This window comes from Diceros bicornis, chromosome 3, assembly GCF_020826845.1.
Source record: "Diceros bicornis minor isolate mBicDic1 chromosome 3, mDicBic1.mat.cur, whole genome shotgun sequence".
Taxonomy (NCBI): Eukaryota; Metazoa; Chordata; class Mammalia; order Perissodactyla; family Rhinocerotidae; genus Diceros; species Diceros bicornis.
The window spans coordinates 68,379,258-68,403,312 of record NC_080742.1 but is presented as its reverse complement, the minus strand read 5'-3'; the positions used below and the strand labels follow the sequence as shown (position 1 = coordinate 68,403,312).

The following is a 24,055-nucleotide window of genomic DNA, read 5'->3' as shown; positions in this document are numbered from 1 at the left end:
GACTGGAACTTGAGATCAGAGAAGGCAGTATTTATCGAGGAACTATTATGTGCATGGTACTCGGCTGAACACTTGACATAAGTTATCTCAGTCACACCAAATTTGCAAGGTAAATATTAATATTCCCATTGTACAGATCGAGAACCAAAGACTGCACAAAACAACCTGATCTAGGTTACACGGAGAGCTCCATCTGGCTCCAAAACCTATAAGAGTTGTATTACTTCCTAATGTTATGTGAAACTTTATTTAATATTCCTGGGCCTCTCCTTCCTAATCTGTAAAATAGGTAGAGTGGTTCCTCTCCCAGTTCTACTAGTTCTATCATCATTCTAACTTTATTGTCCATTAGGGTGAAAACCAGATTAACAAAGGAGAAAACGCTTAAGAATTTAGAGCAAACAATTTTTTTAAAAAATTCTGACCTCCTCCCAGAAGGCTGTTACATTCTCCATCATTACTTCTGTAGTTGTTAAGTTGTATTCCAATGTCTTATACTCTTGTTTTTGTAAGAAATCCTGTTTATAAAAGAAGGCAAAAACATATTGTAGAACCAGAATAGCATTAATGCATTATTACATCTATTTTATACTCTAATAGTTCTGTATCTTGTATTTGGATTTTATGAATTACATTAGAAATTCTTTTTTTTTTTTGGAAAGATTCACCCTGAGCTAACATCTGTTGCCAATCTTCCTCCTTTTTCCTTTTTTTTTTTTTCCCTCCTCAAAGCCCCAGTACACAGTTGTATGTCATAGTTGTACATCCTTCTAGTTGCTCTATGCGGGACGCCACCTCAGCGTGGCTTGATGAATGGTGAATAAGTCCATGCCCAGGACCCAAACCAGCAAACCCCGGCCGCCAAAGCAGAACATGCGAACTTAACCATTGTTCCACGGGGCCGGCCCCTAGAAATTATTTCTTAATAATTTTTAACGGTGTTCTAAAGTACATTTTGATCTGCATGTTTATTATAAAAATTATAACCACACACAAGTTCATGGTGGTGATTCAATTAGCTTTGTATAAATTGAGTCTCATCACCTGAGATCTTTAGAATTTCTCTTCAAAGCTACCAGCTACATCAGCATTGCTGGGATTTTAAGGTAACTGATGTAGCGTAAAATGCCATTCTCATCCATCATACTGTCCAGGGAAATGCTTGGAAAAGTAAAGGTGAACATTCCTAGTGTTAGCTGGAAAGTTTTATAACTTCCTGGTGAATCTGCCACCATCTTTTTGCACATTTACCAAGTTCATTAGAACCGACCTACTGATTGATTACTTAAATAATATTCTCCAAAACACAGAAACAATATTTTCAATTTCTTTGAAAATATTGAGAGAATCTCACAGGCCTTCATTTTATTTCACTAGGCTTTCATTACAAGGGCTCATTAGACCATATACAGACATCAAGAGAGGAAATCCTACGCATGAATTCACCTCTAGAGAGTCTGCCCACTAGGAAAGTTCTAAAATGTTCTAAAATCATTATATAATATGCCCAGTTATAGTACATTACCTGTATTTTGTTTATTGCTCCAAGAGAGTCATACCATGTTTGTACAGCCCAGGGGAATTGCCGAGTGACTGCCATGCGCAAGACGATGCAGAAGGAGATGGTTGTGAATATTTTTCGCAGGATGATTCCCTTGATCAGTGCATAGGGAAGCACAGATAAAAACACCACAAAGAATCCTGAAAAGAAGAAGGCTGAACTATTGAAGTATCTCACATAGGCTGCCTTCCGGGTCAGTTTCAGTTCAGTTCTATAAAAAAATAAATAAGATTTTGGATACTTATTTACTTTTCAAATATCAGGCATCTTGAAATATAAAATCTGAACAGAGGGTCTCAAGGCTTTCTGCCTGTGTGCTGATCCTGGCTTCACCCTATATGAGCGGTGTGATCTTGGGAAAGTTATTTAACCTCTCCGGGCCTCAGTTACCTTATCTGAAAGAGAGAGAAAAATTAAAGTACCAGTATCTTGTACATAATACTTGTAAATATTCTTTTTAAATTATAATTAATAATCTCAATTATTATTACCATTATTATTATTATATTATTTTTATATATTTATTCACTTCACCCTTAATTTGTAAGATTAGTGAGACTTTGATAATTTTTTGTTTGTTGTTTGGTTGGCGTTTTAAGTAATTAAGTGTGGAAATGAGGACAATGTTGCAAGATTTATAAAGGAAAAAGACAATTCTGTGATTCCCTACGAGATTCTTAACATTTTAGAAATTCTAGCTTGTGTTTGGAGAACACTGAATATAACATATAAGCCACAGAGGAGTGGTTCTCAAACCTTAGCATGGGTAAAAATCACCTGAGAGACTTGTTAAAATGCAGAGTCCAAGGCCCACCACTCAGAGATACTGACTGAGTGAGTCTGCAGCAGGCTTCCAGAATCTGTGTTTTTAAAAAAGAACCTGAGCCAGCCCTGATGGTCTAGCAGTTCAAGTTCAACGCACTCTGCTTTGGCGGCCCATGTTTGGTTCCCAGGTGCAGAACCACACCACTCATCTGTCAGTAGCCATGCTGTGGTGGCAGCTCACATAGAACCAGAAGAACTTACAACTATACACAACTATGTACTGGGGCTTTGCGGGGGGAAAGGAAGAAAAAAATAAAAAAGAGGAAGATTGACAACAGATGTTAGCTTAGGGCGAATCTCCCCCCCCCACCCCAAAAATTACATCACTAGCAATGCCAACAAATAAAAATAAAATAAACAAAAAAGAACCCAAGTGATTCTGTTACAGGTGGTTCTTGAAAAATCATGAGACAGTAGCTACTGCATCCTCTCTGTCTCTCTCATCTTAGTATAATTATTTGCAATCATTTTATACTTCTGATCTTCTAGTCCAAACTGCAAATGTGAGCAATTTTTTTAACACATATAGAAGAGATTTAAATGCTCCAACAGGCAGAAAACAGGGCATGCAGTGGCTGGTGAGAACAGAGGACAATGCTGCCTTCAACCTCCATCCCCCTCTTCCAGGACCATAAAAATTAGAGTCACTTGTGATCTTTCTATTCAGCTCTCATAAGGGGAAGAGGAGCAATGATACAAACAGAGGGCTCTGGTGGGAGGGAGCAATAGCTGTACCTGGCGCTGGGGTGCTAGTTCCACATGCTTGTAGAACTCAGAAAAGTTCTCATTCTCAAGTGGTAGAATTCAGAGGAAATATATATTTTTTAAGTCTGAAAAAAAATGTAATCCTGAGCACTCTGATGAAGAAAATGAAATTCAATGTGCCCAGCCTAGATCATGATTCAGTCTAATGTGGTCTAATGCTTACCTATTTCAGTTATTTGGCATTGAAGGCAGATTAAGATTTTGGAATCTCACCGGAGTTTGACTCCTGGCTCTGCCACCTGAAGCAAGCTGCTATTCCCTCTGATCCTATAGAATCCACATCTGGAGAAGGGAAACATAACATCTCCCTTCTGGAGTTGTTGCCAAGATAAATGACAGCACAGCAGAGGGCCTGGCACTTAGATTCTACCTTGTGTTCTTAATCTTCAACAGAAAAAAGAATACTATTGGCTAGGATATTAATAAAATGCTAGAAAACACTGTTTACAAAAATGTGAACAAATTGGTCAAAATTACTGTTGAAATGTATTAGAAACCATTGGGGAAAATGGAAGAAGTGGTACTACAACAAAAGAATAATGGATTCAAGAATGTCTATAAGACTCACCCAGAAAGCAGTACTCGTCATAAGAAAATCACTAACACTTCATGACTCATAAAAATATTTTATCAGTTCCTTATAAAAAAAATCTGTAAGTGACTTTATTACCAAAGAGCAATAAAGGAGTAGATTTTCAGGGAGCTTTGCACAGCCTTCTCCCCAGTTCAGCAGTGGCCCTGGCCGAGGTAATCACCCCTTTGAAGCACATCCTGCCAGTTTCTTCCAGAACATTATATTTGCTCTTCTGAGTAAAAGCAATTCTTGCTTTCCCATACTTATGCCAGCATTTTCAGCCTTTTCAGGTAACAATTTCATGTCAGATTAAGGAACTGGATTATACAAGTTACAACCAAACATTTCCTACTAGAATTGGTAAAACAGAAATACACAGTAGGAAGGATAGATTTCATCTTTTGAGGAAGAGGGAAAATAAAAACCCAAGTCAAGAAAAGTCAGCACCTAGAATGACCTAACCAGGAGTTTATCTTGAGGCCTGAGAAAACTGGATTCTCTGATAACCTCCTCATCATTCTTGCTATACCTGTGCTTATAGGTGTAAGAGTGACCTAGGGGACAAGTGTGACGGAGAACTCACTTGTTAATGAGAAAAACAACTTCTACCAACTAAACAATTCCCCACAATCTTTAAGGATGTTTCTGGAAAGAAAATATAATTCCTTTCCTGGATTTATCTTGAAAGGCATAATAAAAACAGGTGACCAGTAATGTTTGGGCAATAAATACTCTTTTACTCTTTCTATTTACATGGCAAAGGACTTAACATTTCAGCATTTCTTTTGTTATTCCAATCACACACCTGCAGCTTGCTTACCATTGTCTACTGGACTCAGCAGCCTGAATCCCTGATAACCCATATTCACACCATCCCAAAGGGTACTTTTCTTTTCAGTATATTTTTCCCTGTGAAACTCTCATGTGCTATACGTCCTGAAATTATTTGTCCTTTAACAGAATATCTATCCCCACTGAGTCTCCTAGAACCTTTTGTTGATTGCTGTTTGTAGAACGTGGAATGTGACTAAAGAAAAATGGTCTCGTGGCCACAGAAATGCCCTAGTTTATATTTTGCCCAAAATTATCTCAGTAATCATATCTCAGTCTGTGCTGTACTGTTTTTCTGGATATAATCTTCACTAATCAGTGAAACAAAGGTTATCTGCAGTGAAATAAGACTGGAGATAGGTCCCAAGTACTGATTCTATCTCAGGTGGTGGCTTTATTACTTGAAGTGGAGGGTTTATAGAAACACAATTTATAGATATTACCCTGCATTATTATTCTTAAGTTAGGAAAAACAAACATATTTTAACCAAATAGAAGTTTTTTTTTTCCCATTTTTCATGGGCCATAACACATAAATTAAGGAAAATGCAATAATCGAGAATCATTTATTTGGTTCAGAATTGTCTACTTATTACTCTAGCAGTTCCATTTAAGGTTTCGATCAGCCTCCAGCATCATGGTCATTATTTTAGTCAAATAACTATATTGAGCAGCTATAAACACACATAGCCAATTCTTTCATAAGGTATAAATATCCTCGTAGTGCAAAATAACACACTTGATCAACCATGTAAAAACTACAGCCCATGAAAATGACTTTATGCCACTAATGCACGAATATTGATATAACTTCATACAATTGTCTGATTGTCAGAAACTTAATACAATTGTTTGATTGTCAGAAACTTCAAATATGAGTTGGAAGTCCACTGTGACATACCCATTTTTAAAATATTAAACATTAACCAGCTGACAATATTGCAATTATCAGAATGACTTACTGTCTTAGGTTTTCAATCATTTTTTCCATTGCTTCCTCCCAGCAGTATGCCTTAACAGACTGGATATTTTCAATCATTTCTGAGGTGATCACGAGTCTTTCATTGATCTTTCCAGCTCTCTGATCTCTGTAAATCAATCCATCCATCAATCAAATACTTAGTAAAAACAAGTGAAATTATCTACTAAGAACTGCTCAAGCTTTTAAGAAAAGCCATATTTCTTTTATTAAACAGTTGGACATTTATTTTATTATCAAATAGATAGTAACAAAAACAATAACTACCATCTAGTAAATGTCTCCAACGTGCCAGACACTATATTAGACGCATTACATACATTACCCCTAATTGTTATGACAGCCTAGGAGAGATGGTCACCTTCATGTTAAAGATGAAAGAACCAGAGACCCCGTGGAATGAAGGAGCATGACCCAGGTCACATTACTAGTAAGCAAGCACTCTGGGATTCAAGCCAAGAGCTATCTGACTCCAAAATGTACACTTTCTATCACACTCTAGCCAACAGACACTAAAAGTCCCTTTTTATAAGCAGTGACTGGTATCACTGATTCATTCGGTAATAAAAAGTAACTAAGGGGGCCAGCCCGGTGGCATAGTGGTGAAGTTTGCACACTCCACTTCAGTGGCCTGGGGTTCGCAGGTTCAGATCCCGGGCAGGGACCTACACATGGCTCATCAAGCCATGCTGTGGTGGCGTCCCATATAAAGTAGAGGAAGATGGGCATAGATGTTAGCCCAGGGCCAATCTTCCTCAGCAAAAAGAGGAGGACTGGCATCGGATGTTAGCTCAGGGCTGATATTCCTCATAAAAAAAAAGTAACTAAGGCTCTCATGTGATGAATGTGAGTAGGAAAAGCCTATAAATTCTATCCACAATTTATGCATTCTCTCCCATTCACATAAATGTTTTACGTATTGTACCTAAATCTTATGGATCTACAAAAGTGAACTGGATGGTAACATATTTATAAAGAAATTTTATAGACTGACAAGCAAAAAAATGTCCCATTGATACAGAAAGTGTTATTGACACCATTAAAATAATTCATTTTTAGTGACACCCAGTATGTAGATCATGGTTCAGTGCATAGAGCAGTCCTGGTTTTACTAGAGTGGGCTTTTTGAAAACCTAATTTAAAACCTTTTCAAGCTATGTTGTTACCTGTACTTCATCATCATTCTCCCTAACCCAGCTTGATAAAGGGCGAGGATTATGAGGAAAGCAAGTCCACAGAAGGCAGAGGCCTGTAACAACTCCCAGAGGAGCCCCATCAGGAGCGTCACTTGTAAAGGAGCAATCCACACGAAATGTGCCAGTGCAAGTCCCTGGAAAATAAAATCACAGCGAAAACTAGTGACGTTTTATCCTCTACCCCAAAAAGCAAACAATAAAACAAGCACAGATAAAAGAAATAGAGCTAAGTGAGCTTATACAATCAAACACTCCATGGTTCTGAACACACTAAAATCTAGGTATTCGTTACTTGGAGCACGAGCAACATGCTTAAACATTCTACACCTAGGTTAGGATTTCCCAAGGAACAAATTTCAAGTCACTGCATTTTTAAGTGTGTTTTTTTCAGTGCAATTGACATTGGATATCTTAAGTATCATGTCAAGAATTTATTTTAAATACTTGTATTTGGATAAAGCAAGAGCCATGGTATAGCACATGAGAGAACAACACTCTCCAGAAGCTCAATCTACACAACTGCACAGCTCTATCATCTGACAATATACTCAGAATAAATGCATGCTCAATTCAACAGTAATTTATTTAGCACCTGCTAAAAGTTCAATACTGTGTTAAATACTGGAGATGCAAAGATAAATAAAACACATTCTCTGTGCTCAAAGACCTTGCATTTATTTATGACACAAGACAGCACTGAACAAGAATTGCTCAGAGTATCATGTTCAGCCAAAATAAATAACAGATTTAAAGTATTAAAAGGAAACAAGATCTGATAAGGATTGAATTTTGAAAAAACTCATTAAACACACAGCAAGCTGAGGTACCTTTGACTTGGGTGGTTCCATGAGACCCCAGAACGGCACTCTGGTACACAACTTAGCTTTCTCAATTTTCAGAAATAGGGAAGATAGGGATGCATATGACTTAACTACTTATTACTGTTATCTGATCCAGGAAAACCTTCAGGGTTGTACGGTTTAAAACAATAATGCATAAAAGATTAAATCAGTAGATACATACCTCATCAAATTTGTTCAGGTTGTTGGAAAGGAGACTAACAAGTTGTCCAATACTTATTTTGTCTAGAACACGGCTCGACAGCTTTAAAGTCTAAAAGGAAAATGGGAAGTTAGATGATGTCAACAAACAGAAGACAAATATACTTATGAGTAACATTATAATACAGCTGAGGAATTAGGTTACTATGCATGCGATTAAGTAAAGGTAATGAAAATTATTTTAGGTTCATCTAGCTTGGTATCTTCTCAGATTTATAAATATTTCTCTTCACAACAAATATTATACTGGCATGCCTCTAGTTATTTTATTTTCCAGAATCTAGAGAGTAATAACTACTTTTTCTCTTACAAAATGTGAATGATATTGTACTTAAATATCCATTTACATAGTGTGGAAGTTTTGTGGGGTTTTTTTGCTTTTGCTTCGTTTTTATAAAAGATGGAAACAAAGGCAGTGAAATTTGAAATTAAAACCTTAGCCTTAAATTTTTTATGCAGTCTGATAGTAACTCTATTGAATAAAATTACTATTTAAGTCAATAGAAGTATATTATGAATAATTAAATCATTAATAATTTTGTGAAAGATTATATTAACAATACAAAATCCTTAAATTTTACAAAGAAAAATATATCCGTATGCACAAAATGGAATTGTTAAGTAGATAAATTATGATTATGAAAGATAACAGTCATACTTTGCCTGTAAAATTTAATATGAATTGATTTGCCATTAGATGGCTTCAACTGGAGAGCACCCAAATAATATTTGTTTCAACTGAATCCCTCACATATGTACTAAGCACTTCGTAGATGCAAATCACTGTATTCAAGGCTCCAGGGATTATTATTAAGATTTACTAAAACATAATTCTTGCCTCAAGGCCACCCAGTACATTTATAACTGAATATGATATGATAAGTTAGTTAAAGGGAATAGAATATAATAGAGCGATTAAGAGAAAGTTCACATATCTGGTTAGAAAAATCTGGAAATATTTTATTGAGGAGGTAGAATTTAAGATGAGTGTGGAATAATGAATAGCGTTTAGATAAGTACAAATGAAGAAGGAATCAAGGCAGTTAATTCGAAAATATTATTAGAGCAATATGAGAGGGAAAATCCCATCGAGCTGGATTACACATGACTTAGTAACAGACTCCATCTCAGGTGACTTGAGTTCTCCACAGAGCTTAACACGGAGCTGTGTGCACAGTAAGCACTCAGTGAATATTTGTTCATTTTAGTTATCTCTATCTTCTTGAAATTCAAAGGCAAAGCTCAATTTAGTTTGCACTTAGATTCATTATTTTATCACATTATATACATAATGTGAATGTATCATAGTTGCAGATTTTGGAACACAGCAACACGGTGCTCTATTACAAAATTTGGAATATTATAGAAAGAATTAGTGGTTGCCTGCCACATGGATGAAACTGGTCAGATATGTCACCGGTTTATTTTAAGCTTGCTTTCGGGACCAAACCAGAGCTATGTAGAGATGCAATTGCATTATTTGGTGATGATGCCAATCCAACACTGGCCAATAAGTGTGCCTGGAGGGGTAAAGTGAAGGGGGTAAGAACACAGATATTCACCACTGAGAAAGGACAGATACCCCTTCTACCTTTTCATTAATGCCTTCCAGGTCTGAAAGCACATGTATTGCTGTATTTGTAGTAAATGTTATATACTGACTTATTTACAAACTAACCTGCTCCTTCTTTGATCTCCCCCCTCCTTTGGCCCAGAGGCCTTCATGCCTCTTTCCTCCTGTGTAACATAGTTGGCCTTGCTACGTTATTTCATTACTTATTTTATTTTCCCTAATAGTTGGAAGACTCTCCACTTCAAGGATTGTGACTTTACCCATTTCAGAAATTTTAAAGAAGTTTTTGCACAATGTTCTATACTTTTTAGGTCTTAGCTTCTAAAAATATTTTATCATAAAGTAGGGATAATAGTTCCTACCATATAGAGTTTGGGGGAGGACCAAATGAGAGAGTATACCTACATCACTCAGAATTTCGTCATGCATCCTTTGCTATTAGGTATCATCATGATAATAAGCACTTTTTATAAATATTTTGCAACTGGATTCAACTTTCTTTGATATGCATGCTGTGTAGATTCTACCTTCCAAATAATACCTAATAATTTCTTCACTTATGTGAGATTTCTGGAGCAAAATAAAATTGTTATGGATTTATCATCCATGCTTTCCTGGTACTTGTGAACTGATGAGATTGCAGCTGAGATGATTTGATTAAACTGTAGACACAGTTTTTTTCTTGTGCCGCCATAAAAGGCTTTTTTGAACAATAAAATGTGGCTATCAAGGTTTTACAACACAATTGACCTTGCATGTGTATTACGGAAGTGTTATGGGTTATTTGCTAGACGGAATTTCAGATCCATGTCCCTTATAAGCCAAGTATATAAAGTTTTAACATTGGGGGAACAAAAAAGGGAAGGATAAAGCAATATCCAAATGATTCAACTCAAACATCTTTCTATAATGACTTGGTAGATCCAAGCAGTCACATATGGTCTTGCATCAGGTTGGTGACAGCACTTGTCATTGAAATGACCTTAAATTGTATTTGTAAGGTAGGCAAATTTTCATCTGAATTCACCTAAATCATGCTTCAGCAACATCTGGACAATGCACACAGAAAAGCAGAGAAGGTTCTTATGGTTGCCACGCATGTGCTGTTCCAAAAATTTTAAATTTGCAGGATTCATGGGATGACAAAAATCTAACTCAAAGTAAGGCAGTGGATTCCATCACTGTGTCACAACTAGTTAAAATGGAAACTTTCATTGCTTGGATTATCATTAACAATTGTATACTCTGCTCTTGTTATTCAACATAAAGATACATGGCATTTTACCATAAAATGATATTTTGTCAATTACTTCTATGCAGACAGTAAGAAACATTTAATGGGGAACCACAGAGTCCAAAAAATGATGACATGACTAGTGAAAAAAACAAAAATGAAATCTATAATATAGGCAACTTATAGAAGGTGCTTTATAATTATTAGTTGTAGTAAATTGAATTACCAAGGAAAATTAGAAACATTAATTACTGCTGCCATGTATTTCACAGGCATACGAAATTGATTTCAGCATTTATCCTTTACTTGTACCAGCATGGCATTTAAAACATGATGCCACTGCATGTAGTATGGAGACTGTGCAAGTATTACCTTCTTATAAATCAAACTAAACATAGCTATTCTCATCTGCATTCCAATGTGATGAAGGCCAAAAATGGCTGGATGCAGAAGCAGCGTCCTCACGATAAAGAGAAGACATAAGCCTATGCCTAGGTATATCGCAATGGAGCGTTCCGCCTTGTTATCTGGATCATAGGAAGCTATGATTCTTCCCAGTAAGAGAGGCTGGACTGCTTTGGTGACTTCCTGCAGAAGAGGAAAAACAGAGAGATGAAATTTTATTTCCCTTTCCTAAAATGCGCTCACAATTTCAAAGCAAGAAGTTTCATTCTTAGAGGACTTAACATGGGCTTACACAGAGGGCCACACCATACATGAAATTCTTGATGTTATTTTTAATATCTTTATTCTTTGAATTAAGATTTGATTTTTGGTTATAGCAAAAGTCATTTGGAGACAAGTTTACACGTATAAGGTATTTTTTACTAAAAAGTGAATAGTGGCCCTAAAGTACAGGTGTAGTTTCTGAAGTGGTGTGTTGATTAGCAACATCTACACAGCACTTAACAGTTTATAAAATATTATTCATTTGATTTTCATGACAACTTTACGAGTCAGAGTAGGCATTAATATTTTCACTTTCCAGATGAAGAAACTGAGGCCAAAGAGACCAAGTGACCTGATGTGATTTCAAAATAGAACTTTTTAAAAGCATATTGAGCAACAGCATTATTTCCAGAATGCACATAGTTTCTCAAGGGAACCACACAAAGGGGAGCTGGCAACAGGAGAGAGGAGCATGCAGGCACTGGTGTTATTTAAAGCCAGCCATTTCTGATGCCATGTCCTTCAGTCTGGCATAGGTATGGACTTCAGGGAAGGAGTGTGCCAGCAGACTTCAACCTCAGGTCAGTTTCCAATGATTCATCAACTCTTCAAAGACTTATGAGTTAATAAGGGAGGACCAAAGTTGTGTTTTCCAAATCTACTTCATCAGATCCTCAATCAACTACTAAATCAAATTGTCCATCAAATGCATTACCACTTCTCCTGAATACAATCGGCTTCCCTTATCCACGGGTTCTGCATCCACGGATTCAACCAACTGCAGATCGAAAGGCCTATGATAGGTGCTTCTGTACTGAACAAGTACAGAATTTTTTTCCTTGCCATTATTCCCTAAACAATACAGTATAACAACTATTTACATAGCATTTACATTGTATTAGATATTATACATAACCTAGATATGATTTAAAGTACACAGGAGGATGTGCATAGGTTATATGCAAATACTATGCCATTTTATATAAGGGACTTGAGCATCCGCAGATTTTGGTATGGGAGGGTTCTGGAACCAACCCCTCATGGATACTAAGGGACGATTATATATAGGAATAGATTTGAACCCAAGGATTTGAACCTAGGAGGTCTAACTCTAACCCCTCTGGCTAAATTGCCTTCAAAAGGGAAAGACACATAATCCCCCATTTTATTTTATGATGGCCTGGTGAAATGGGGATCTGAGACCAACCCTTATAGGGAAATGATGTTATGATAATTGATTCCATTTCAAATGTATATTTTCAAGCCAGACTACCTCCCCAGTATTGTTCAGTATACTGTTCCTTAGCCCTTAATTTGTTTTTTCTCCATTTTCTACAATGTCTTTTCTAAACCTGAGTGCCCAATACCACCAGCCCTCTCATTCTCAATAGATGAAAATGTTTTTCTATACCAACTTCATCCCCACAAGGAATCCTAACCTGTATAAAGCGATCATTGATTGACCATTGCATTTGTGTAGCTGCTCATTCTATACTTTATACTCAGTACTTCATCTTAAATTAACTGCGTAGACCAAAGCTCTGAATGTAAGAAAAGATTCAAACCTTACAAAAGTTTCCAAACTAATCACAAATATGGAATATTAGAGTTCTCTCATCTCAGCCATATTTTAAATATGTTTGAATTATAGCAAACAGACAGGTGCTGAAAACTCCTAGCCTCCTACCCAGATATAACATGTTAGTAGTTTGCCACATCTGCTGAAGAGCACTTGTTTTTTAAAAAACAAATAAGTGCAGAAATTACAGCTTGTTGGTGTGTATCATTTGATATATGCTTTGTACTTTTATTACACAGGTATCCATCTTTAGAATATATATATATAATCATTTTTGAGGTTTTAAACTTTACATAAATGGCATCATACTGTGCTTTTCGCAACTTTTTTTTTACTTAACATTCTGTTTTTGACATTTTTCTCCATTGATACTTGTATATCTACCTCATTTATTCTAAGTGCCGTTCAACATGACATCCTGTGACTAAATCAGGTTATCTGCCCCATTGTCCTATGTTGGGACTGTTGGGTTGTTTCCATTCTTAGACTATTACAGTCTGTGCAAGTGCTGCCCTGGCTGTTTTTATTAAGTTCCATGGATCCATGTCAGACTTTTTCTAGAGTAGATAATTTTACTTCAAAATAACTCCTTAAACTAGGAAAATGTGCAGTTAAGATAAATCTTGGACTTGAAATTATATGTATAAATATATCTGCATTACAAATATAAATTTTCATAGTGTGCTTGCAGTGGCAATATTTCATCTTCAAAATTATTTTTAGATCAATATTTTATCTTAGAATTTTTCTACATTATGTTGTTCTTCATATACAAATGCCAATACCACATCTACTTTGATTTACTTTTCCATTAATAGTGGGTTTGCACTTGGCTAAAATGCTCTCTTGAGTTGCAGTCAAGGGTGTTGGATTTGTATATGCCACCTTGTTGGAAGAATTCTGTGTGTGGCCACGAAGCAGAGGACAAGGAGCTGTGATGTTTACCATGCATACCAGATAAAACAGCATTCCTTGTTCATTGTAAGACAAGAACTGGAAGAGTAGGAACTATGACTGCTGCTCATGAATTCAATTGCTTGTATCATGATTAGTAAATAAACACCTTTCTCCCTTTTCCGGAACCCATGTATATTCTCCTAATAGATAACATATCCAAGAATATAGACCCACAGATAAACACCACATTACATACTTTTAAGGAGTAACTCCTATCTACCAAATGCTGAAAACAGCATTCTGAGAAAAAAGGGGAAATATTTTAGCAATTGAGTTGTACACAGAATATTTAGAGTAAGAAATGTATAGGCTTATGTAAGTTTTTTTTCCTATTGCATAATTTGAACTGAACTCCCTGCCATTGTATTTCCATTATATTTTTTCCATAACCTGTCATCTCTATCACAATTGAACCATTTGCTGAATTCCTATTCAGCTGCAATTTATAACAAAATAAATAAAATATGTGTTAATCTGATTCAGACATCTATTCTACATAATGTCATTACTGAACTACTTAGTTGTCATCTTGCCTCAACCAAAAGAGAACATACTCATCCTCTGAACAACAACGGCTATTCCACAAAGACACTAGTGTATTCTTCTGGGAGGAGACATGTTCATAGAAAACAATGCAGTTTCTTTTTGGTAGAGAAAATTCCAATAATAGGACCATCTGCCAACAGCAAACCAACATAAACCTCACCACAACATGGAACTGTTAACATTCAAAGACAAAATCAGCACTTCAAACCCCTTCTTCTATAGTTTTCCCTCCTCTGTATTAAGCGGCATGTTCTCTAATATTTACAATGGAACCATTTACAGATATCACCTGATTTTTTTATTTGGAAGGGACAACAATGGTAACTGATACCTAGCTTAATCTATGAAGTGGAGTCCTTTACAAAAATCATTCCTGTAATGACTGGGAGAAACATAGTCCTTTATTCTTGGTATGTGAAAGCTGTGTGTACCCTGTTGCTCAGATTATTTTCGGAGACACAGGAAATTTCCCAATTTGCCACCACACAAAATAGTGCAAGCAGACTGAGGCTTGAATGCAATGAAGAGGAATGTAAATTTATTTGAGAATTTGATAAAATATTTTATTACTTTTTATCAGACACAAATCAAGACGGAATTCACTTATTGGTTCACTTAGACAACAGAAGAAGCCTGATACTAATTTTTAAGCCAGCATGACAGTGAAATGAAGACTGAATTCAAAGTCATGAAACCCAAGTTCATATCCCAGCATGTCACCTACGCTCTCTGTGCCATCTTAGTTACTTCCCTTCTCTGGACACTTTCCTCACTGATAAACTAAGCAGTGGAGCAAGCTGATCTTGAAGGTCCCCTCCAGTGCTAATATCTCTGATTATACGATCTGAGTCTGGGGAGTACCATGGCAGAGGCTGAGGACTCCTTGGGCAATTTTCGTGGCCCATTCCTGCCACTGCTATGGGTATTTTCTATTCAGAGGGATGCAGGTCTGAACAGCGTGAGTTCAAAAGACTATCTTGGCAGAGGGTGTCAGGTTAGAGAACAGCGCAAGTGACTGCATTCTTGGTGGGAATAATCTTGAGTCTCAATTTAGATCAGGCCCCCAGAGAAAAATTAGGAAGCCTGAAAATACCTCCTGGGAGATATACCTGGTCTCTCAGCAGATCCTCCAGACCAGAGCTCAAAGTCACTGTGGATGAGTCTAAATCCTTTAGTCATTCTGTTCTACCTAGGACAGGGCCAGATGTTTCTAGAGACAGGGAAGTCTGCTGGATATTCAGACTATGAAAGAAAGTTCAGATGAAAATAGAAAACTTGGTTCAGGCTTGCAATTACATTAAGTGAATTATCCCAAGATAACTTTACTTTAAAAATTACAATTTCAAACCCAAAGCATAGTTGCTTCTAATACAAGTAGATGATTAGTTGAAGAACTTCTAAGGTTACATTTTTTTCCTATTGTATGTAGTCCATAAAATTAACATCATCATCATCATCATCTCAACTCATTTTAATATATTTTATATGTCTTTATCTCAGGAATACTAGGAGATTATTTGAGAAGTATTGACAATTTAAGATTTCTCAATATTGAGAAATTAATAACAGAATACCAATAGATGGCAGAAGAACCTATGATTATCTCAATAACAACTGTGAAGGAATATGATAAAACTTTAATATCTGCTTCTGATAAATGTTCTAAATAAACTCAAATACAAAGATATTTCATTAACCTAAGAAAAAAAATTCTCCCCCAAAACAACAATCAGCACCATAATTAATAAAACTCTAGAAACATTACCTTTCGAGTCAGAAAAACACAAACAATAGGAATACAGGCTATTAGTACAATTTAACATTTTTCTGGAACTTTTAGCTAATACAACTCAACAAGAAAAACAACTATGAATATTGGCAAGGAGAAGCGAAAATATCAGTATCAGCATAGAATATGACTGTCTGTATAATAAATTTAAGTGAGACAAGAGTTTAAGAGGTAGAGGTTTAAAAAATAATTATACTAAGAAAACAGATTCCCATACACCAAGCATAATAACCAATTATATAAGTATCCCATTTATAGTAACAATACAACAAAAGATATACTGTAAATACCAATAATTAACATATATATCTTAAAATATATTTTACAAAACATTTTCTTTACTTACTTTGCTAAAACATTTTTAAAGTCTCAAATAAATGGAGACACTTAACTTTCTAAAAAGAAAAACTGAATATTGTAAAGATTACATTCTCCTCCAAGTTATTTTACAAGATCAATGAAATTTTCATCAGAATTCCACATGGATTTTTTGGAAGTGAACTTCTAGGGCCATAAGAGCAAGGACTTCCTGTGTTAGTTTTTGCGACAATCCCAACACCACACACGATACCTAACCCAGAATATCCACTCAGCAAATATTTGTTGAATCAATGGTAAAATGCTTCTAAATTTCATTTGGAAAAAAACGAGAGACTAATCAAAAACATTTGAAGAATAAGAATAATATGTCAGAGGGTTTACATTACTGGATGTTAAATCATATTATACAGCTATAATAATATGTGGTATGACAAAGAAATAGACTGATTTATCTACAAAGTCCAGGAAAAGGTCCAAGTACATGTCATAACAATATATAATAAAATATGGCATTTTAAGTCAGTGGAGACAGTATAGATTATGCAATAAATGATGGAGAAACTGGATACTCATTTTTTAAATTAGATCTCTATCTCATACATACAACAAAATATATTCCAAGTGGATTAGATACTTACATGTAAAAGATGGAATAAAAACATAGATATGTGCTTATACAATATTTGGATAGGGAGGGTTTTTAAAAATGATGTCAAAAGCAGAAAACAAAGAAAAAGGTGCATAGATTTGGCAGGAAATTTTTAAAAATTAAAACTTCTGAATATTAAATAAATAAAAAATAAACAAAAACTCACTAAAAACAAATGACAGGCTGGGGAAAACGGTCTCTCATATACCAATAAGAAAAAGTCAAATACATCAAAATAAAAATAGAGAACATGAAAAGGCAATTCACACCCAAAAAAAGAAATATAAATGTATAATTCACAAATAAAAACGATTTAAACTCACTAGGAACCAAAAGCAATGATGATATACAAGTAAAAATGATAATATACTCTTTTTCACTTAGCAATTTGGAAACATTTCTTAAATGATAATACCCATTGTTATTGAGGACTGAATTTTCATACTTTAGTATCAAGAAAGTAAATTAGTACATCTTTTCTGGAAGGCAATTTGAAAATCTGCTAAAATTTAGCTTTTAAAGGGATAGGCATTGAAGAACTGTTTACAACAGTGAAAAATTGGAGGCAATCTAAATATTCAATGACGAGGAACTGATAAAATAATGGTACAGCCACATGATTCATTAAACATGAAAATGATTAGGCAGAAAAACAGCTAATGAAATGAAAAGCCATTCACAATACTTTAAGAGGAGAAGCAGAGATTTATAATACATTATGTAAAGTAATGACCCACCTCCGTTCATTAAGTATATATTCCCATGGGAAAAAAACTGGAGGGATAAACATCAAATTTTTCAGTAATGATCTGATTATTTTCTTTATTTTTTAAATTGTAAGTTTATAAGTCTCCTTCTCCACCCACCTTTGTCTCTTTATATAAGCATCATCAGTGTTTAGGACCACACTGGCCACATATTGTCTTAAATTTTTTTTTTTTTGTCAGGAATATCAGCCCTGAGCTAACATCCATGCCAATCCTCCTCTTTTTGCTGAAGAAGACTGGCTCTGAGCTAACATGTATGGCCATTCCTCCTCCTTTTTTTCCCCAAAGTAGTAGATAGTGGTATGTCATAGTTGCACATCCTTCTAGATGCTGTATGTGGGACGTGGCCTCAGCGTGGCCGGAGAAGCGGTGCTCGGTGAGCGCCCGGGATCCGAATCCGGGCCGCCAGTAGTGGAGCGCACGCACCTAACCGCTAAGTCACGGGGCCAGCCCTTAAATAAATATTTTTAAATCATAATTATAAAAAATACTTAGGGGCCGGCCCGGTGGCGCAAGCGGTTAGGTGCGCGCGCTCCGCTGCGGCGGCCCGGGGTTCGCTGGTTCGGATCCCGGGCGCGCACCGACGCACTGCTTGGTAAGCCATGCTGTGGCGGCGTCCCATATAAAGTGGAGGAAGATGGGCACAGATGTTAGCCCAGGGCCGTCTTCCTCAGCAAAAAAAAGGAGGAGGATTGGCGGATGTTAGCTCAGGGCTGATCTCCTCACAAAAAAAAAAAAAAAAAAAAAAAAAAAAAAAATACTTAAAAGAATAAAATTTTGAATATAAAATTGCATATAACATGAGAATTAATAAATGATAAAAACACACATACAAAAAAATGGAAGAAAGTAAAAACACACACAGAATTTATCATAAGATGCAAAGAGTATTGAGTTATATACCAAAGCAACGGCTTAAGATTCTGTTTTTGACAGAGTAAACAGGAGTGTCAAATTTCTGTCTATCTTGATACACTAGAGTCTGATGGTAATTTTTCGCTTTATACTAATTGCCAGAGGAAGAATTTTCCCATAGTCAGCATAGAAAATAAAACCTATTCATTGCCAAAACTGTTTGTAGTTTTCACAAAAATGTATATACAGCACACCAAGAATAGAATCTCAAAAATGTTATTATAATATCTGTCTACTTTTGAATTATGTTTTTAGATTTCATGTCTAATTCAAAATGTTTTGCTTTTGGTATTTTCCTTTTAGTGTTTATTGATTCATTAACTATTACCAACAATGCCTTCGCTAGAAATCTAAGCTATGTACTTCATGTTTTACAAGAAAAAGTTCCTGGATTTGCTGATATAGCAGCAATAGTAGATTTAATCCAGAAAATGCAATAATGGAAGATGTGTTAAAATATTAATTTTAACTTCTGAAGTAATGCTTAGAATCTAGATATCATATTTAAAAATCAGCAAAATATTTTCCTGTGCTCTATAAAAAATCAAATTGGTATTTTAAGACTTGTATATAGCATATATAGAGAAATATACAAATGCAAATAATATAGAGTATTAGTGCAAGTAGGTAGAGATTCTATTTAAAGATATAGTAATAGCTAACATTTCTGAAGCACTTGCTATGTACCAGGACCTATTTTATGTGCTTAACTCATTTAATTCTCACAATAACGCTATGAAATGTGCTATTATTATCTCCACTTTACAATTAAAGAAACTGAGACAAAGAGAGTTTGAATAACTTGCCCAGTGTCACACAGCTAGTAAGCAGTAAACTGGAAATTTTTTCCCAGACAGTTGGACTCCAAAGCCCCCCTCATTCATAACCCTAAATTGAAATAAAATGTTATAACATGACCTGGTTCTCTCTCAGTTGATCGTGAATTCAAGCATTGTGATTAGTTCAACATCAACCTAGCATATCAAGTTATAAGTTAATATCACTGTAATTTAACATAAATACCATTTCTCTAGGGTCCATATCATAGACACATAATTTAGAAGGTAGAAGGGATCATAGAAACTGTACACTTCACTGTAGCCCCTTTAATTGTATACTTAAGGAAACTGAGGTCCAGACAAGTTGTTTGATTTGCCCAAAGATCATAAAACAGACTGTGGCATCAGGGCATGATCATACCACAGGAGAGTTAAGAAAAAAATGTTCCACCTTTGGAAAAAATACGAAATTGAGTGCATCATATATGTTTTACTTTATTTCACCACTCACATTCATTAGTCACTGTTGGATACTGGTTAGCTATAAGAACTAAAGATGCACCATGTTCCTACCAGGAATGAAAGAACTGGGCCTCCTCATATCCACTTTAAGTTGTCGGTACATGATCACACACAATTCCTAATTTCCAAATTGATATTGTTCTAAAATTTCACATGTAAGAACAGCAGATGCATTTTGCCTTAGACACAACGTTCTTCTGAATGTGGTGTTGGATTCCTAGGTTAGCCTTCAAAAGCACATATAACGCTAAATGCTCTTGGAGCACCTCTCTGTTCAAATAGTACCGTAAAAACCTAACCAACCTGTATAGCAATGTTTCTACAAGAAGAGATGTAACACCCCCCACTGCTGCAGTCTTGGAAGACAGAGTCTCAGCGATACCTTTGCCCTCTCCATGCACCCTGTCATATACTACTCTCCAGCGGAGTCTTGAGAGGGAGTGCTGGAGGAAGACACAGAAAGTTAATAGTTAACATTGGGACTTCCTGATAAACCCTTAGCCACTTTTGAGTCTCAATGGGATTGCTGTTACTTACTCAGGGGCCCCTTGGCCATGAAGTCTGCCTACTTATTTTTTCACAACTACTCCTTCTAACTAAGCTTTCTCTTCTTCCATGACCCTGTAAGGCCTTGTTACTCAAAACACGGTGTTATAAGGCAAACTGCATCTTCACCTGTGAGCTTTTAGAAATGCAGAATCTCGGGGTCCCACTGGAAAACTTCTGAATCAGATTCTGCATTTTATCTAGTTGATAGGGAAGAGGGGAAGGTTGGTATACATATAAAAGTTTGAGAAATATTGCCGTTCTGTCATAAAAGAGTTAATATTCATTTTTATCGTTTAAAATTTCTCAGTTTTATCATTAAGAAAAAAATCAAACTAAAGAGTTCTCTCTCTGCGTACCATCCCCCGATCCTCTCATTTCAGATTCCAGCAAAAGTCAGATGTATTCAGTGATAATGTTGGTGCTTGTCTACCTGAATCACAGCACCTGGGGAACTTTTCAAGAACACTATTTATTATCCCAGGGCCCAACCCAGACCAATTAACTCACATTATCTGGAGTGGGGCTACTGGTTACTCTAAAGATTGAAGTAAAAATTCCTTATCTTTCAAAGAAATCCAAACCTCATGAATTTCCAAATCTTCTTGTCACAGGAACTGGGGGAAGAGGCAGAATGCTGTGGGCAACACAAGGAAGTACAGCATGTGTGTTAAAGATGGGGGTTCTAGTAGGGGGTAGAAATATTCAGGATATGGGGGGACAGGAGAGGAAGCTAAGAAAGGAATCCTACACAACAGACATCTAGAAGATTTGCTAGAAGTAGCTTGTCCTTAGGTGAAAGGGACATAAATAAGTCAAAGTGCCTAAGCCAGAGTCTATGTGTGCAGAATTCCCAAAAGAAAGCACTCTCCCTTCTTACAGTACGCTTGAATTCACCAAATGCCTACCCAATGTCTTCATCAAAACATAAGGGACAAAGATCTTCCTTTGCAATGTAGACTGTGGGACTTGAGAACTCTAGCAACATGAGTACCAGGACTTCTTTTGCACTTAAACTTCTTGGGGTTTAATAATAAAAGCAATTTGACCCAAGATGCTCTGAAACGTACCCCAATTTGATGATGGAAATATGTCCAGAGCTGCTTAGGAATCAAGAATATTTTCGAGTGAACACTTATGAACTTCTTATCATAATAAATGTTTTGTGATAACCATATTCTCTCAGTAATCCGCTTACAGAGCTCCTCCACTTGGCTTCCCTCTGACTATCCTTAATTGACTCGCACAGTCAGTTTTTCAACAGCCAGTTTCTTTTCTATGCTGGGAGTCTTAAATGTTAAAGACAATATTGTATCTGGCTGCTAAGTCAGATGGAGAAAAAACAAGTACATAGTTAATAGAGGCCATAGCTAATATGATTTAAAATTACATCAGTATTGCAGAGACAAGCTCCTTCAGGGTGGCATTTCCTTTTTTCTTAACCTTTCACTGGCAAAAGAAAATTTTATAGTATTTTTTCTATCAGTCCTGAAACCAACCAAATATTCTTTATACCACAATTATCCTCATTTAGAAAGACTAAGTATGTCCACCTTTTACCGAGAGTAGTGTTATAGCAACTTCAAGAATCCTTAATCATTTAATGGACTTTAAAAATTACCAAGATGACACACACAGAGGAAAGAAGGAATGCCCAGAAAGAATATCAAAAATACTAAGGCATTAGTATAGTTGTTTAAAAAGACAGAGGTCTTAATTATAATGACTAAATTTTCTCCACTTCTTTTCTTCTATAAGCAACAAAAATCAAGTCAAGAGATCAGATGCCCTGAAAAGCTGCACTCATCTTAATGACCACAATGGTTATCTAAATTCTTTAAAATTTACAGGTGAGGCCTTTCCTCTGTGACAAGGGTGGGAAACCTACTGCCTCACCACACTGTGTCATTGCCAATGTAAATGGAACTTTCTCACAATATACATTTCAGATGCTTTTCCCATCCATTCATTTCCTCACCAATATTCTGTTGGTTATTCGTAGAAGTTGAGTTGGTGGAAACAAACTTTGCCCTTCAAACACGCTGCCGGTTCCAGACCTGTAGCCCAGGGCTCAGGTTAGCTCAAGAGCACCTCTCCCCTCACTCCCACACATGGGTAATTAATACACCATGAAAGGCTTTAAGATTTCTTTTGTTGGGATATTGTTAAGCTTGAGAAGTTTAAAGATAACTTAGTCCTTTCCCACACCCACTCCATTCTTCTACCCATTAATTTTGTTTTACGTTTGACACTTAGCACTACTGGCTCTTGGGTAGATTTCACACAGCTCCTTCCGGAGTACAAGTAAGTGAGAAGATTCTAGTTGATTCCCTTATCCTGCTTCCTGCTGTGAACTTTCTTTAGATTTCCCTGAGGTGACCCTGGAAAAATCCTCAATCTTCTGTTAATGTGTGTCTCCTGAGAAGATGCAAAGAAACTCAACAGACCCAAGACTGGTTACTAGAGTCACCATTCCGTTGGGTATCTAAATACAATCATTATACATATAATTATATAACAATTATAATTTAATATAATGAAGGGCCATAGGCTTTGGGGCTAAAGAGACCTGGCTATCACTCAAATTTACGAGATGTGTGACTTTGGGAAAATTCTTTAATTTCCTTGCATCTCAATTTCCTTTTCTGTATATTAGAGATAATAACAACTGCCCCATGGAGTTACTAGGAGAATTAAACAAAATAATCTGCATAAATGGCTTAATGCTGAACCTGGAACAGATTAGGTACAATAAATATAAACTCAATAAATATTAAACTATATCATGTTTATTTTTTGGTCTGTGCACATAGATCAAAAGATAAATTTGATAAATATGTTCATGTATCATCTAAACTTTCATGTTTACATGAGCACTTTTATACACATGAAACTTCTATACTTGTGGACAAAAGATTTCACAAGCCAGGCAGAGCATAAAAGGGGCTTGATCATTAGGCTTCTCTTCCAGCTTCTACTCAGTAGTGCTCATGTTAATCAATGGACGTGTGTGATGGAGATCAGGACTAGTGAAAATTTTGAGTTTCACCACAATCTTCATCATGATATAAGGATTGTTTGAAGAATCATTCACTTCATTCCAACAATAATTTCTTGATAATGTTACACTCTTATATGAACAGAGTGAATTGTACTTCTATGCACTGATTCAAATGTATAGAATGTAGTCATTAAAGCAACTGGCAAAATATATTTTTAAAAACTAAGTCAAATAGAGCCAAAGGCTATGGATAAAATTGTTTCCCAAAGCTCTGAGCGCTCCCATTGAGAAAAATCACCTCAAAGACATCTTGAAAGATAATTAATTCTTCAGCTACCTTATTCATATTCCTGAACAAAATATTTTCACCCCCAAACTGTTGCAAATTTCAATAGGAATAGAAAGATAGAAAGATG

General features: G+C 35.9%; 1 protein-coding gene across 1 annotated transcript in view; it reads right to left on the bottom strand.

The window, feature by feature from the left end:
* CFTR (CF transmembrane conductance regulator) overlaps positions 1-24,055 on the bottom strand; it is a 168,865-nt gene that overhangs the window by 109,335 nt on the left and 35,475 nt on the right. The window contains exons 4-9 of the mRNA XM_058528911.1: positions 10,972-11,187; positions 7,755-7,844; positions 6,702-6,865; positions 5,519-5,644; positions 1,526-1,772; positions 426-518 (exon numbers count right to left, since the gene is read on the bottom strand). Coding sequence (XP_058384894.1) covers positions 426-518; positions 1,526-1,772; positions 5,519-5,644; positions 6,702-6,865; positions 7,755-7,844; positions 10,972-11,187 — 936 coding nt within the window. The remainder of the gene's footprint in view (positions 1-425; positions 519-1,525; positions 1,773-5,518; positions 5,645-6,701; positions 6,866-7,754; positions 7,845-10,971; positions 11,188-24,055) is intronic.